This window comes from Pholis gunnellus (assembly GCF_910591455.1).
Source record: "Pholis gunnellus genome assembly, chromosome: 13".
Lineage (NCBI taxonomy): Eukaryota > Metazoa > Chordata > Actinopteri > Perciformes > Pholidae > Pholis > Pholis gunnellus.
This window is the reverse complement of record NC_136540.1, coordinates 22,292,827-22,307,043: the sequence shown is the minus strand read 5'-3', so window position 1 is coordinate 22,307,043 and position 14,217 is coordinate 22,292,827. Positions and strand designations below refer to the sequence as shown.

The window sequence follows — 14,217 nt, the reverse complement described above, 5'->3', positions numbered from 1 at the left end:
TGGCCATTGTTTCTATCAGTAATAATAACATTGCACTCACTGGAAACATGATGACATCACTGATAAGGTCTGATGGGACAAGAAATAGGACCCTCAGGGGCCAACGAACGCTCCATGAATGCCTTGTGTCAATCACTGTCAGGTGATTCTATAGATTGGAATGTCCACCAGTGGAGAACAGCATAAGATACAAACAATAAAAGGCTTCATATGGCAAAAAGGTGGGACTGGGCACCAATCTTCTTACATTTAACTTTATTTATGTTTTGCTTGAAATGATGAAGGCCCTTGAAAATCACATGGTAGAACAAAATGTTACCCGTACTTTGGTGTTTAATTTTCTAAAGCTAGGTCAAGCTAAATATCAGCTGGTTTCTTTCTCCCGAGCCGTTATCAACTTTAACTGAGGAGGTAAGTTACTGTTCGTCCTACTGACTGCTCATCACGTGCTGCCGCTCTCGTCCTGATACGGACACCACAATCTAGAATATTTCTAGAGTTTGGTGAAGTTCATATCTTTCCGAACTACATTTTTGTCTCGTCTTTTTGCCAGCAGATATAGTCACAGTGAGTGTCTCGCCATTGTCTCGTCGTCATGGAGAGAAAAAATCTTTTATTTTAGTCATATTTTTTGTCAGTGAAATGAACACCGCTACAGTGCAAAATGATGTCATTAATATAAGAAATGAAAACCTCTCGTCCAGCGGTGTCCCACACAGTGAGCTCAATGACCACTGCTGCACAGCCTGTTTTTAGCGTGCCTTTGTTTTCCAACCCGTTGTATTGACATTACAAATATGAAAGTTATCGTTTATAACACAACGCAAACTCTGAGGACTCCAAGCGTCGCCACAACACTGATCTCTTCTCCTGTACATTTCTTCTCCTACAACTGGCGACGGCTGACATCCATCAATCTCTGTGATCTTTATTGATCGAAAATCAGATGAAATCTAACTAGAATTGGTGCTTCCGCAGTTGTTTTGCTTGTGTCTAGCCCAGTTAGAATAGACTTTCATAGGACTATCTCAGGTGAAATTGTTTCATGTTTCAATGTTTTCTGCCCGCTAGCTGTTAGAGGCTGGGAAGTCAACTGCAGGACATCCATGAGAGGGACACCTGCTTTGGCCACAAAACACAAAAAGTGGACGTTTTTAAGTCATGTTGTCGGTCTAATGGACGATTGCTTATTGCTGCCCAGAACCTCAGCCAGACCAGGCGGCTGGGGACCAGACGAGCAGGCAGCAAGAGCAAGGTCATCCATCGGTGCCTCAGCTGCCCCGCGGTAATGGAGCAGCCCTCTCTCATTGATCACTTCCAATAGTGCTATTTGGAAATGATAATTTCTGCTGTCCCTCGGTAAACAGGATTAGCTCAATTAATCACATTTACAGATTAGTTTGTCCTCCCTTATTGATCATCCCTTTGATGCTGCGGGATGATCAATGCAAACACGCTTATGCACGGCAAATCCTGTTTCAAAAATGAGCATCGACGGCAGAAATAATCTTTTAATCTGAGATATTTTAATCTGGGAAGTGAGAGGTTTTTTAGGTTTTTTTTGTGGGAATGGTTAAGGAGATAAATGGCTTTCAGAAGGATGATATCTTAACTGACCACATCAAATGCACCCATTTAATTAGTTTGATTATGTATCTGTTATCTTCAATCTTTACTGGATTGGTATGTATACAGCTTTCTGTGAAAGTAACTCACCTTTACTTGCACAGTGCTGTTGGAAAACGTCTGGAGGCCCCCCCCCCTCTTTATGTTGGGCGTCTGCGTCGCTGCGCTGTGTGAGAAAGACGCTGTCGTGGCCCGTAGCTTGCGATCACAGGTCCTCTTTCACCTTTCTTCTGTCACAGATGACTCGGCTGGTGGCCGTTTATCCTCCTGACCCGCCGCGTCTCGGAGCGTGACCCCTGTGGCTTAGCCGCCCCCTTAAAACAAAGAGTCCTGAGCGGGGATTTAGAGGGCCCATGCTCTTCCTCCTGTGACAATGCCTCCTGCTCTCTATCTGCAAACACGCTACTTTGTATGTCTTTGTTCCTGGTCTTGTTTGAATGAGTCGAGGACAACGGTCACAGAGTGATCTGAGGAGATGAAATGGATCACCTTCTCTCTCTCAAATAACCTGCCTGTATCGCTTCTTCTTTTTCCCAATTGAACACCCTGTGCTTCAAATAGAGCTGCAACACTTAGAATCATCATTATGATAATCAGTTAGTCAGTTAGTTGGTTTCAGCTTCTTGAATTTGCTGATTTGTTTCTTTTCTATAATAATAAACTGAATATCTTTGTGTTACAGACTTTTAGTTGAACAAAACAAGACATTTGAAGAGGTCACCGTGGACTCTGAGAGACATTTTTCACAATTGTTTGACATTTTATGGACCAAACAACAAAACGATTATAGCCCCAAATAAAACGTAGCTCTTATTTTGGTAATTTTAAACAATCCCATATATATACAAAAGATATATCACAGTTTACCCATTTACTACTTAAACGTTGACTAGAGGTAGACATCTTGGGGAATCTCTCAATTTGATTTTATTCTGATTCTGATTCTTGATGTAATGAATAGAAAGGATGCTCTAGCTACAGGCTCTCACTCCACTTCTTATTAGCAAATAGATTTGTTCAGGTAGCGGCACCTTTGCCCCTTAAATAACAATGCACAGTTGGCAGCAGGTCGCTAATTAACGTTATTGTTGTCAAACCCTCAACCCTAATTGCACAGCCTCAAGAGAATTAGCAGGCTGGAAGCTTACAGAGTACATCCAATGTTTTCAGATTTATACACGTAACCGTGGCTGTAATCTTAAAGGTGGCTCCCAGTAGCCTGCTGGTTTGTTCCAGACCTGGAGAGGCCTGAACCAACATCTGGCAGGGCCTCACCATGATCTGCTTTGAGCGGGATTCATTAACTGCTGTTCCTGAACAATGCTACTACCTAATGAGAGAATACCCGATGATCAACACGTCCTTCAGAATTAACTCAACAGTAACTGATTGTGTCTGAGAGTTTTACCTGGTTTTGCTCTTTTGAACTAAAATAAGTCTTTGCCAGGTGTTTGCCAGTAAACGTGTTCGTCCTTCTCTCAGTGCTTCTGACTTCCCTGCTCTGTCTGTGGCCCTCGGCTTCAAGTCCACTGGTTCCTACTGAAGATGTAGATCTTGAAAAGCATCCCACAGATAAAGTTTCATTTAAAAAAAATGGAACTGCACTTTTATAAACTAGCTGGACACTGTAGTTTTCATCACATGGTCGTCAAACAGAGGGAAATAGTGCATTTGTAGGGGACTATTTTCAGTGGTGGATTAATCCACATTTGATGCTCTAGTGCAGGGGTCACTAATAGGTGGACCGTGGTCCGGATACGGACCCAGACGCGGTCCTATCCGGACCCGGACTTATATCTGATGGATAATTGAGAGTTATACATTTTGGCGCAGCTTTTCTAGCCTTTACGGGACTCGGTCAGCAGTCCAGGAAACACACCGACCAATTGCATGCATCGTAAATCATCTCACGTGATGCTACCCAGCCAATCGAAATATGTGTGTTCCAAAATGCATCGTGAGTCGAGTGAGATTGACGAAATTGAAGTTCACACCAGCCAAGGAAAGAAAAGATTATTTATAATACATCCAGTTCAATTTGAAAACTGAGAATAATAATATAATTATAATAATAATACTACTAGGCTTCTTGATATATACAGTATATGGCACTAGAGTGTGTGTGTGCGTGCGTGCGTGCGCGCGTGCGCGCTCTCCCACTGTGCGACCTGATGAACGGAATGACCAATGGTTTCCTTCAAGTCACTGTATAGTGTTTTTTCTGTTGTGTACTATGTGGACCAGTGGGATCCGTGGGTCGGGATGTCTCCTCTGAGTCTCTGTGGGTGAGTTTAACATGGTACAATAGCTCCAGCGCTACATGGTCTGGACTAGTCTATTCATTTTCACTCCGTCCCACATCTGCAATCTTTTTCTTATTGCCACTTTTTTGCATCCCTTTATGGAGACGAATGCACATTTTTGTAATACATTTGAGACTTTTCTCCGAGCTCGTGGTGGCCTCAGTGGAGGTGCTTTCAAAATGAGATTAACTTTCTAGAGGAATGCGATTGCCCCCTGCCTTCCAGCCAGAAGCTGGAGTACGCAACACTCCTCCTCCTCTATTGACAACCGCCCATTGAGTGAGTAAGAGCATTAAGGTGTTAAGACACAGGATTCGTCACTGATCTCATAATTGAGTTCCAGAGATGAATTTGTGCTTCTTTGCATGTCGGGATGGACATAGAGCGGGGATTTTCATCTCTGAATGAGGCACTTTCCAAAGTAAAGGGTTGGGGATTTGGTCTTCTGACCCGCTGCTGTGGATCTGGTCCTAATAGTCTGAGCAGAAACCCACCAGAGCAGTGATATAATACACACAGGACTAGTCATTTAAAACCAGTGCTACTACACAAGCACTAATGTTGACATGAGTTAACTAGAACTGCAGTCGGAAATACAAAGCACCTCAGTTGGCTTCCATCTTAAGGTCCCGACTCAAAACCATTAAGATAAGCTTCAAATACTGATATGTACAGTAAGGTCGAAGCTGAAGCAGGACGTGGGTGTTTAGACTGGATATTTTGGGTAGAAATGTTACGGTTGTCCTTCATTTTTTTCCTTTGTATAAGTTTGACTAAAACCCTTTTCCGACTGGACAAAAACACCCTGCTAACATCTGGCTTTTGTCTTCAGTGGGAAAGGTTACAATCAGCATTCATTCCCGGGACAAAGACTCTGCAGCGGGCCTAATTGGACAATTATTATAAATTATCAACGTTCAAAACTTGCAATTAATTTGCAGCCTTTTAGAAGCCACTAGACTCTAGTCAGACCAGTTTACCTCGCTGATCATTGAAGCACGCTTCATTTAAACTAAACTGAAGCAAAGTAAAACTCATCAAGACCGTCTCCGTTAGTCTTTACACTGTTCCAACCATCACCAACGCTGCTTTCTACTGTTTACTAACCATAACTCTATCCGCGTTTACAAAAACTGCACATTCATGCTAATTTAGTTGGAAAAGAAGGTGTGACTTGGAGGTTTGTTCACACGCTGTGTGATTGTCTGACTGCTTGTGTTACTCGTGCAAACATCGTTCATGTCACTTGGTTGTCACTCAAAAGAAAGCCTCTAAGGTGGATGGGAGTCGACAGAAATGTATGCTGTGTCTTTAATACATCCCTGCGCTGTTTCAGTCAGGACAGATGCTTATTGGATCATATTGCACACGGAAGTCCATTGCACAATCCGTAACGTAATCACAACATTTTAAACAGGAGGATGATTGTTGATGATCAGATGGAAAGAGATAAGTCAGGACTGAGCGACTTGGTGTAGAAATATATCCACTTTAATAGTTCAAGTCCTCACAAAGTGAACGTGGTGCGGTCCCAGCCTCGTCCTGTGTGCCCCACTTGGTGCAGACACCACTGCGTTATCAGAAGAGACGGTCAGCGGTGGACTCACTGGTCTCGTTAGGTCCAGCTCCTCTCAGATAAAGCTCATTTTATGAAGCTAGAGGACTCCAGAGAGTCTGCTGGACCCCCGGTCCGGTTCTCCACGTGGGTCTGATTGTCAGCAGAGACCCGTCAGTCACGGACCGGGCCGATTCTCCGGTGGTCCTGTCAAACAGCAGCATCCCCCCAGTTACAGCCTCAGCAGGGACTAAGCACCTCCTAACCAGCCTCACCCTCAGCAGGGTCATGCTCCAGCTAACACGGCACACATTAAGATCTCACACGGGGAGCGCTGCACCGAGTACCACCCCTCCTCCCAGCGCTGTGTGTTTATCGGTTCATATGGAAATATTGCATGTGCTCCAACATAATTCAATCACATAAGAAAGAAGAATACATTTCAGCCTTGTCTCTCCCAGTTTTCTGCATATATATATAATTATCTATTATTATTATTCCATTTTCAGGATTCCATCTGAGCCTAAAGACAGCAGAGACCCCGGGTTTTGTTTTTTACATCTTTTGTTTTTGTCTCTCATTAGTGAGCACATGTTGGCAGTTACTTGGCTGCAGAAGCACCACACAAAATGTCCACTGTGATCAGCTTCAGCTAAGTGAACGAATTCCTGAAGCTGTGAGCTTTTTCAGAACCCCCCCCCACATGTTTTCATTCGCCCCCAAGCTATGTGCGTCTGGCCGACATATTTGCATAGATTAAAGGATTTGCAAATAGAGTTGTTACGAAATAACCACTGCACAGGTGAACTTAAAGGGTAGGTTCACATGTCAAACAACAGCTCGGTGTCCGTATGAAGATTGAATCAGATAGTGCTCGCTGTGATCATTCCTCCTGTTCACACTGGCCGTTAAAGGAGCCTTTCGTAATGGGCTTCAGCAGTCTGACTTCATCACATCTAGTGGGTGTCTTCCAAAGTTAAGGTCGTTTTAGTATAAAATCCCCTCTTTGCTTTTCTCCGTTGAGCTGCAGGAAGGAGAGGAACAGTTTTATCCTCACGATTCGTCTAACTTGGATGGCTGAGGCCGATTAGCTTCAGATCTTTCTTTTTTTTTAAATTGTACATTTTTGCAACAGAATGAAGACTGTGGATTTTGTATTATTGTAAGGCCATTAGGAAGTAGCATGTGGGCGTTGGGCAGCTGATTATTGTTATGGAGTGCTGCATAAATGAGTCCTAAAACCATAGACTTTAAATAATGGGGCATAGTCGTCGTGACGTCACCCATTGGTTTGTGGACTGCCGATAGGAAGCCTGGATTTCGCCGTCGCCATGTTTTTTCCGCAACCAATGAACAGAAGTTACCATATTTAGAATACAGAGGAGTGAAGTAGAGAAGTTATATGCGGTTCTGGTAGCGTCAGCGACCTGTCAATCACAACAAACCCGCCCTAAAGCATACTCTGCTTTATGGTCTGTTTGACTCTAAATGGACCATCATTTACTAAATGAACATCATGCTGTATTGAAGAAGACTTGAAACTAGAGATTGAGACCATAAACTCATGTTTACAATGTTTACTGAGGTAATAAATCAAGAGAGTCATTTTCTCATAGACTTCTATACAACCAGAGGAGTCGCCCCCTGGTGGACATTAGAGAGAATGCAGCTTTAAGGCACTTCTGCATCGGCTTCACTCGGCAGAACCGGAGGTTGTCGCCTGCCTAAAACCCCGAAATGAGTCCGCAAGTTCTCTGATCTCGAAGTCAATGTTTTAAAAAATAATAGGTTTCTGGCTACATGCCTTAAAATAAGGTCTGTGGTTAACACAAGCTTAATAGATTTTAACGTTTTGTACTACAATCTAAAATATATCGGTAAATACTACAGTAGATGAATTCTGAAGCTTCTACATGTCTTAAAAAAGGTGTTTGCTAACAAGTATCTAAATGAGACGACTAAGCGTCCTCACTGGAACACCGGTCCTCCTTCAGCTCAGTGGTGGTGACGTGAAGTCATGTGACTGTGATGTAGTTCCTTTATAGCCCAACATTAGCTTTTTTATTATCTTGATGAATAAAATGTGTCATAAACCTTTTGTTTGCCACATAGTTTATTTTCTGCAATAATCCAATGGGAACATCTCATTGGCTTTTTGGGAACCAGTGTAATGCAAACTTCCTGTTTGGCCTACAAAAATGTGTCATCCCTGCAGCGCTCTATAAAACAGAGAAGAAGAATTGTGAACGTTCTTTTCATAATCAGTCGTACTTAACTCGACTAACGGCTGATAAACTCCTCGCTAATGCAGTCCGCCGCACAAAGTCATCAGCCCGTCACATCAACATTCCCTGAGCTCAGAAGCTAGATTGAGCCGTCCATCTATCCCTTTGATAAACAGCTCTTAGAGAAGTCTGTTACAAAGCTCTATCTGGCAAGAGTTGGGGGTGCCCTCATCCTTAAGCTGATTTACCGATGACCAACTTTGCATCACAAAAGCAGAAAGGCCCTGCTCGCATGCTTTGCACCCTCACAATCTTTGTTCGCCGGCCAATCGAGGGCAGTTTTTCTTGGGCCGCTGGATCAGCTTTAATTGCATTTGGAGATGAGAGAATGTGCAAACATTTTCCCTTTTTGGTTTTCTGGTAGTAAGGCAGGCCCGGCTCTCAAACGAGCGTTGATGGAATGCCGACACACTGTGCTAATAATTACAACCTCGCAGGACGATCATGGAAATACAACTTCAAGCTATAACTTGCATTAACTTTATTTAGAAACGTCATAAGCTTTAAGAGTGCAAGTTTTTTAGTTTTTCAAATGAATTCCACGAGTCGTCAAAAATGAAAGTGCTTCTGTCTGGTCAGTACGCTCTCTGCATGTTGAGTGTGCTCTTTAGGCTCAAGTCAAAGATCAACAAAGAAGCGCCGCTCAGGTTGATGGTTGAAAAACATTTGTAATTGGTTTGTCTTTTTTGTGGGTTTAAAAAGAGTTGACGTTACCGTTAAGATGTCGGCCATATTGCCCAGAGAATTGTTTCAATTCCAAATTCAAAACTTGCACTGCAGAAATGCGCTTCTGTTTTTGTTTTGTCATGTTTTTCTTTGTGGCCGGCTCATATGCTCAAACAGCTGCGTGTGAATCGTGGACGAAGGTAGCTTACACTACCGTTCAAAAGTTTGGGGTCACCCAGACAATTTCGTGTCAATTTTCAGTTTCTTCGCAATTTCTCGCATGGAATAGCTTCATTTCTAAGAACAAGAATAGACTGGCGAGTTTCACATGAAAGTTCTCTTTTTCTGGCCATGTTGAGAGTATAATCCAACCCACAAATGTGATGCTCCAGATACTCCTATGTAGATATTTCATTAAAACCAGACGTTTCCACCTAGAATAGTCATTAACCACATTAACAATGTATAGAGTGTATTTCTGATTAATTTAATGTTATCTTCATTGAAAGAAACAGTGTTTTTCTTTAGAAATAAGGACATTTCTAAGTGACCCCAAACTTTTGAACGGTAGTGTATGTTCTTCTCATAATGATCCACGCCGGGTTGAGACTCAGGTGTGCCATCGTGAGCCCCAGTCAGAGAGCAGTCAGTGAGTTTAACAGAAGCTAGTCTGTAACGATAAACGTTAAACATGATAAACATTCTGAAATCAACACAAATCCAGACGTTTAGATGAATAAGCATGAATCCACGTCTCCTGGAATAACAGCTCTCAACATCACCTCTATTGAAGTAATGTACGGACCACAGCATTGTGAGCGACTTGTGACCTGCTGGACCACATAATATAGAAAGAGCTGTCAGTTTCTTTTGATTTTATAATCAGGATTACGTAATAGTCAGTGTTCTGGAAAGTATCTTTAGTTCTTACATTCGCAAAAAAAAACGTCTGCACCAAATCTGCTGGAGATGACCATTTTAAATTGTGCAGTAGAAATAATAAATGTTAAGAAAAGCCACATTAACTAAACTTCACAGTCCCTGGTGAGACTGTTTTAAGAGGTAAACCAGGGCTCCCTGTAATACTCTTTAAAGGTTCTAACATTTCTGTCTCCCTCTCTAGGCTGACTCTGCACTTACCAAAGGAAGTGGGTCTGATAGCGGTCGCTGCTCGACAAAGCCAGGGCAGAGGTCAGTGCTTCAGCACACTGCACACCTGCATACGCAACACTCACACATGCCTCCATCGTATTGACATGCCGAAGTTTCGGTTGCATTCCGTTTTTCTGTATTTTATTCATCTTATTTGTCAGAAGTGTGTACCACTTATCGTCCCCTCGTATGTCTCCTGTGTTTCCTGCAGGTCGGGGCAGGAATGCCTGGCTCAGCCCTCTGGGTTGCGCCATGTTCACTCTGACGGTCCAGGTGGAGCTGAGCTCCAAGCTCGGACAGAGGATCCCCTTCCTGCAGCATCTGGTCGCCCTGGCGGCAGTGGAGGCTGTCCGCACTCTTCCTGGATACCAGGTACCAGCACACACGTCCTCCCTTCACCGGCTTCCTGGACAGAATATTATCGGCCTGATATTGTATCCAAACATCATTTAAATAGTGGTCCGTGGTAGCAGAATATCACATTGTAGCACAAAGTGAGTATCGGGTATTCTATGAAAATGTCGTATGTTGATGGTTGATGACGTTTGAACGTATTTCAACCTTTGTCAGGACATAGACTTGAGGGTGAAGTGGCCCAATGACATCTATTACGGTAACCTGATGAAGCTCGGGGGAGTACTGGTGACTTCCACTGTGATAGGACCAACCTTTCACCTGCTCATAGGTAACAACCTTTCATTTTTGGGACAAATAATTAGTCACCATTGGTAATAATAGTCTTTTGCAATAAGTTATCCATCAGGCACCAGTCAAAAACAGTGTTTGCACAGTAACATGTCTTGAACACTTTGTGCCCTACAGGCTGTGGGTTCAATGTGACGAACAGCAACCCGACGATGTGTATCAATGACCTGATCCAGCAGCACAACGCGCGGCACAACTGCAGCCTGCAGCCGCTCCGCTGCGACCAGCTCATAGCTCGCACGGTCGGCTGCCTGGAGACCCTCATCGGCAGCTTCCAGCGGGGGGGCCCGGACGCCATCCTGCCCACCTACTACAAGAGATGGCTTCACAGGTGAGCGCGGGTTTTACTTTTCATTTCGAATCAGAAACTTTCCTTTAGCTGGTACACGCATGCAGGGAATTTTGTTTAGGTTACCAAGTACAGATGGTATGCCGGTGCTCTCTTCTGCCACATTTAAAATGTGTTCCCACCTTTATGTAAGCAAAGCTGAGGCCCAGGGTGCTGTGACTAAAGGAAACACAGCATTTTATAATTACTCTGATGAAGAAACTGTTTTAAATGTGGATCTGAAAACCATCCCACGAATCAAATCAATGCATCCCTAGTCAATACAAAAATGAATAGCTATAAGATAAGAATTCCATTGCACATGAAACAATGACAAATATCTAAGAATGCTCTGCACATACTCAAAAACATGCAACGGAAATGACAGGAAAGGAAGGTGTCTGTTAGATGTGTTGAATGTACAAAGTACAGTCTTTCTAAAACGAACATATATGCATGTGATGGGATCGGGCAGAAGCATGTTTGGTTATCAGCACATATGAAAAACTAAATTATTGACATCAGTAGAATTATTAATGTCAATAAAAATATGAACAATAATAACGGTGCACCACCCTGAGAACAGGGTCCAATAACCAAACTAGAAATGAAGTCTCATATTTAGTGTTCAAAGTACTATTCCACATTCAGAGTGAACAGTGAAGGTTTGAATTCGAGCACAGGCCACAGACAATAATCCAGCTATTATCACAATACACATGCACAAAGTCATCACAGACAGAGTTTAGTGTTGGATGTGCCTAAATACAAACTAGAAAGGTGCACTCAGTAGAGTGCAGACCTCCGACCATTGCTGTGTTGAAGGAGTAAATAAACACAACCCAAAGCTGTCTAACCGAGTCTGCGTAATTCTGCAAAGGACAGGAAAGGGAGGAGTCAAGGCAGTGAAACATATGACACACACATGTCAGTCAGTAGTAGGGAGAACATGGCATCAGAGTTTGGCTTGTATTATATTGGGGTAAGGAAAGGCACTAGTGAATATTGAAGTATTCGTATTTTTGCTTGAAATGCCCGTCCGTGGATAGTCGTCTCAGTCTTTAAGGCTCTTGGTCTTCGTCAAAGCCGAGAAACAGATAGCGCTTTCAGCCGCAGCTTTTTGTAATTTCCCTGAATCGGCTCTCTTGTGCTCTGACCTCAGCGGGACTCGGGTGCGTCTCTGGAGCGAGGACGGACTGGAGGCCGCGGTGGTGGGCCTGGACCACAACGGCTTCCTCCAGGTGCACAACAAGGAGCAGGGAGTGGTCTCCGTGGAGCCCGACGGCAACTCCTTCGACATGCTGAAGAACCTGGTGGTCATCAAGCAGCGTTAGGACCAAATCCAGCATCTCTTCCAACAGACTCAAGCACTAACTGAGTTATTTAGTCTGTTCAACAACTTTATGTAACTATATAAATGTGTTCATAGTTGATTAATACATTACTATGTTCCTGAGTATTGGTTAGCTTCGTGTGCTAACCTGACATCCATTTGAGCTAGTCGGAGTAATTTGCTGGAAGACAAACAGTGGCTGTAACTGGGTTTAAAGGCAGCTCGTGATATCTGCGTGATGGGTCACTACACACATCAGGTTGATTATGACCTGCTGAATCGGGACCACCAGTTCAAACCAATGTCTAAGAACTTGACTTTCTGGGAGCATTAGATCCTGTACCCCTCATCTGAACACTTCACCTGATGTCACTGTTGAGAACGGGGATCATTGAGGCTTTTGCTGTTGCTAATGTCTGCAAAATAAAGATTTCCACAGAAATACGTTGCTCATGTCTTTTCACTAACCGGCTTCTGTTGACCTACCTGGTCTACAAAGTCCTGATTATCAAAGAACAAGTTACAGCGCTAACTTGTCTAGAAAAAGATCAGCACTCAGTGATGTGTCACAAAATACAATGACATTTAAAATCTAACTAAAACTAATATGAAAATGATGAAGATAGTAGCTTTTAGATTTTAACAGGAAGTTGTATTAATTCGCAACACTACCCTCTTTGTAAAGGTAAAATGTGTGGCTACGCTGTTGTATTGGATTACTGGTGTACCTAATAAAGTGGCCACTGAGTGAATGCATCACAGGTTTCCTCTGATGGACTCCTATAACATGTGTGTATTGCATGTGGTGTGATATCGGTGGAGAGGAGTGTCGGTGTGTAAAACGTCCTGTGGGTTAAACCCGGGGTCGTGTGCTTCTAATGGGATGCCTCAAAGAGAAGTCTTTGAGCTGATGAAACACTCTGTGCTATATTTAGATCTATAAATGCTCTTTTTAAATGATGACAGATAACAAATCAGGCCAATTCAAAACCTTTCATATCTCAGTAGTGCAGTAAAAGTAACAATATATCCCTCTGAACTGTGTAGTGAAAGAGTAAAAAGTATTAAGTAGCATAAAATGGAAATACTCAAGTAAAGTCACTGCTATAATACTTTATTATATATAATATGCTGTATTAGTAAGAGTCGTCATATTCCTACTTTTATTTCTGCTATGCTATTATTATCATTCTACTAAATGCTACTATTATTGTTGCTAATTAGTCCAATTTCTATTATTGTTATAGCTGTTGTGCTATTGTTGCTGTCTCTCTCTCTCTCTCTCTGTCTCTGTCTCTCGCTCAACCCAACCCGGGTCGAGGCAGATGGCCGCCCATCCAGACCCGTTAAAGGTGAGTTTTCTTTCCTTTCCGTAATGTTGTCAGACACTTCTAATAACAATCTGAGCCTGTCAGCGGTTAAACGAGCACCTTTAGTGGACGTACATTGACGGTGAGGAGTTGCAGCAATTACATTGCAGCGCGTTCAGCTGCTGCAGTCTGCAGCGTTCTCTCAATACTGGACCATTTTCACACATGGTGGTCCCCGTTAGTCACTTAGACACAAAGACATGGGACAAGAGGACCTGAGTTGAAACATATGGAAGTTACTCTTTACTGTACATTAATAACCCGTCAAAGGTTAATGTAACAATTCTGATTCAGCGGCTGTGGCTTAGCAGGTAGAATGAGTCGTCTACAAACTTCAAAGTCGGTGGTTCGAGTCCTTGAGCAAGACACTGGCATGGAGAATGTGCTTCATCTAAATGCAGAGGATAGCTGCAGTTTGACCCCGTGCTGTGAGTGGCAGTGTGAGTGGGGGGGGATTGTTTCTCTGAGATCCGTCCCACAGCTACTTGTTCATTTGTCTTCAGCACCTGGGCCTCCTGGCTCGTCCCACCAAGATGAAGTGAAAATGTCAAAGGAGACATCCGAACTGCTGGAGCTGGCCCTGTGCTTCATCACAACCTCGGGCCTCCTCCTCCTCCTCTTCAACCCTGTATGTAAGACACAACACGCCAGCAGGATGTTCTGCAGTGAGTGTGTTCACACCACGCACGGGCCGGTTCTCTTGTGAAACACTCAGAGAAAGAAGCCCATTTACAAAGTAAAGGTGGCTTATATTACATGACTGAGGTAGTATAATGCAAGTAGGCATGTTTGTTCTTATGAGTCCAGTTTAAAGATATTACAGATATTTATTACAGTTGCAGGATAAATGATTCACCCCCTTGTTTTATTGTAGTTTTCATTATTTAACTAAAT

The 14,217-nt window shown here is 43.1% G+C and overlaps 1 protein-coding gene across 2 annotated transcripts in view; it reads left to right on the top strand.

Annotated features, from left to right (window-relative positions):
* Window positions 1–12,386, top strand: part of hlcs (holocarboxylase synthetase (biotin-(proprionyl-CoA-carboxylase (ATP-hydrolysing)) ligase)) — a 31,961-nt gene extending 19,575 nt beyond the window's left edge. For both annotated transcript variants that reach the window (XM_079172161.1, XM_079172160.1), the window contains 5 exons: window positions 9,559–9,626; window positions 9,799–9,959; window positions 10,158–10,272; window positions 10,410–10,623; window positions 11,783–12,386. In XM_079172161.1, the coding sequence (XP_079028287.1) occupies window positions 9,559–9,626; window positions 9,799–9,959; window positions 10,158–10,272; window positions 10,410–10,623; window positions 11,783–11,954 (730 nt within the window). In that variant the 3' untranslated portion in view covers window positions 11,955–12,386. The remainder of the gene's footprint in view (window positions 1–9,558; window positions 9,627–9,798; window positions 9,960–10,157; window positions 10,273–10,409; window positions 10,624–11,782) is intronic.
* The last annotated feature ends 1,831 nt before the right edge of the window (window positions 12,387–14,217 follow it).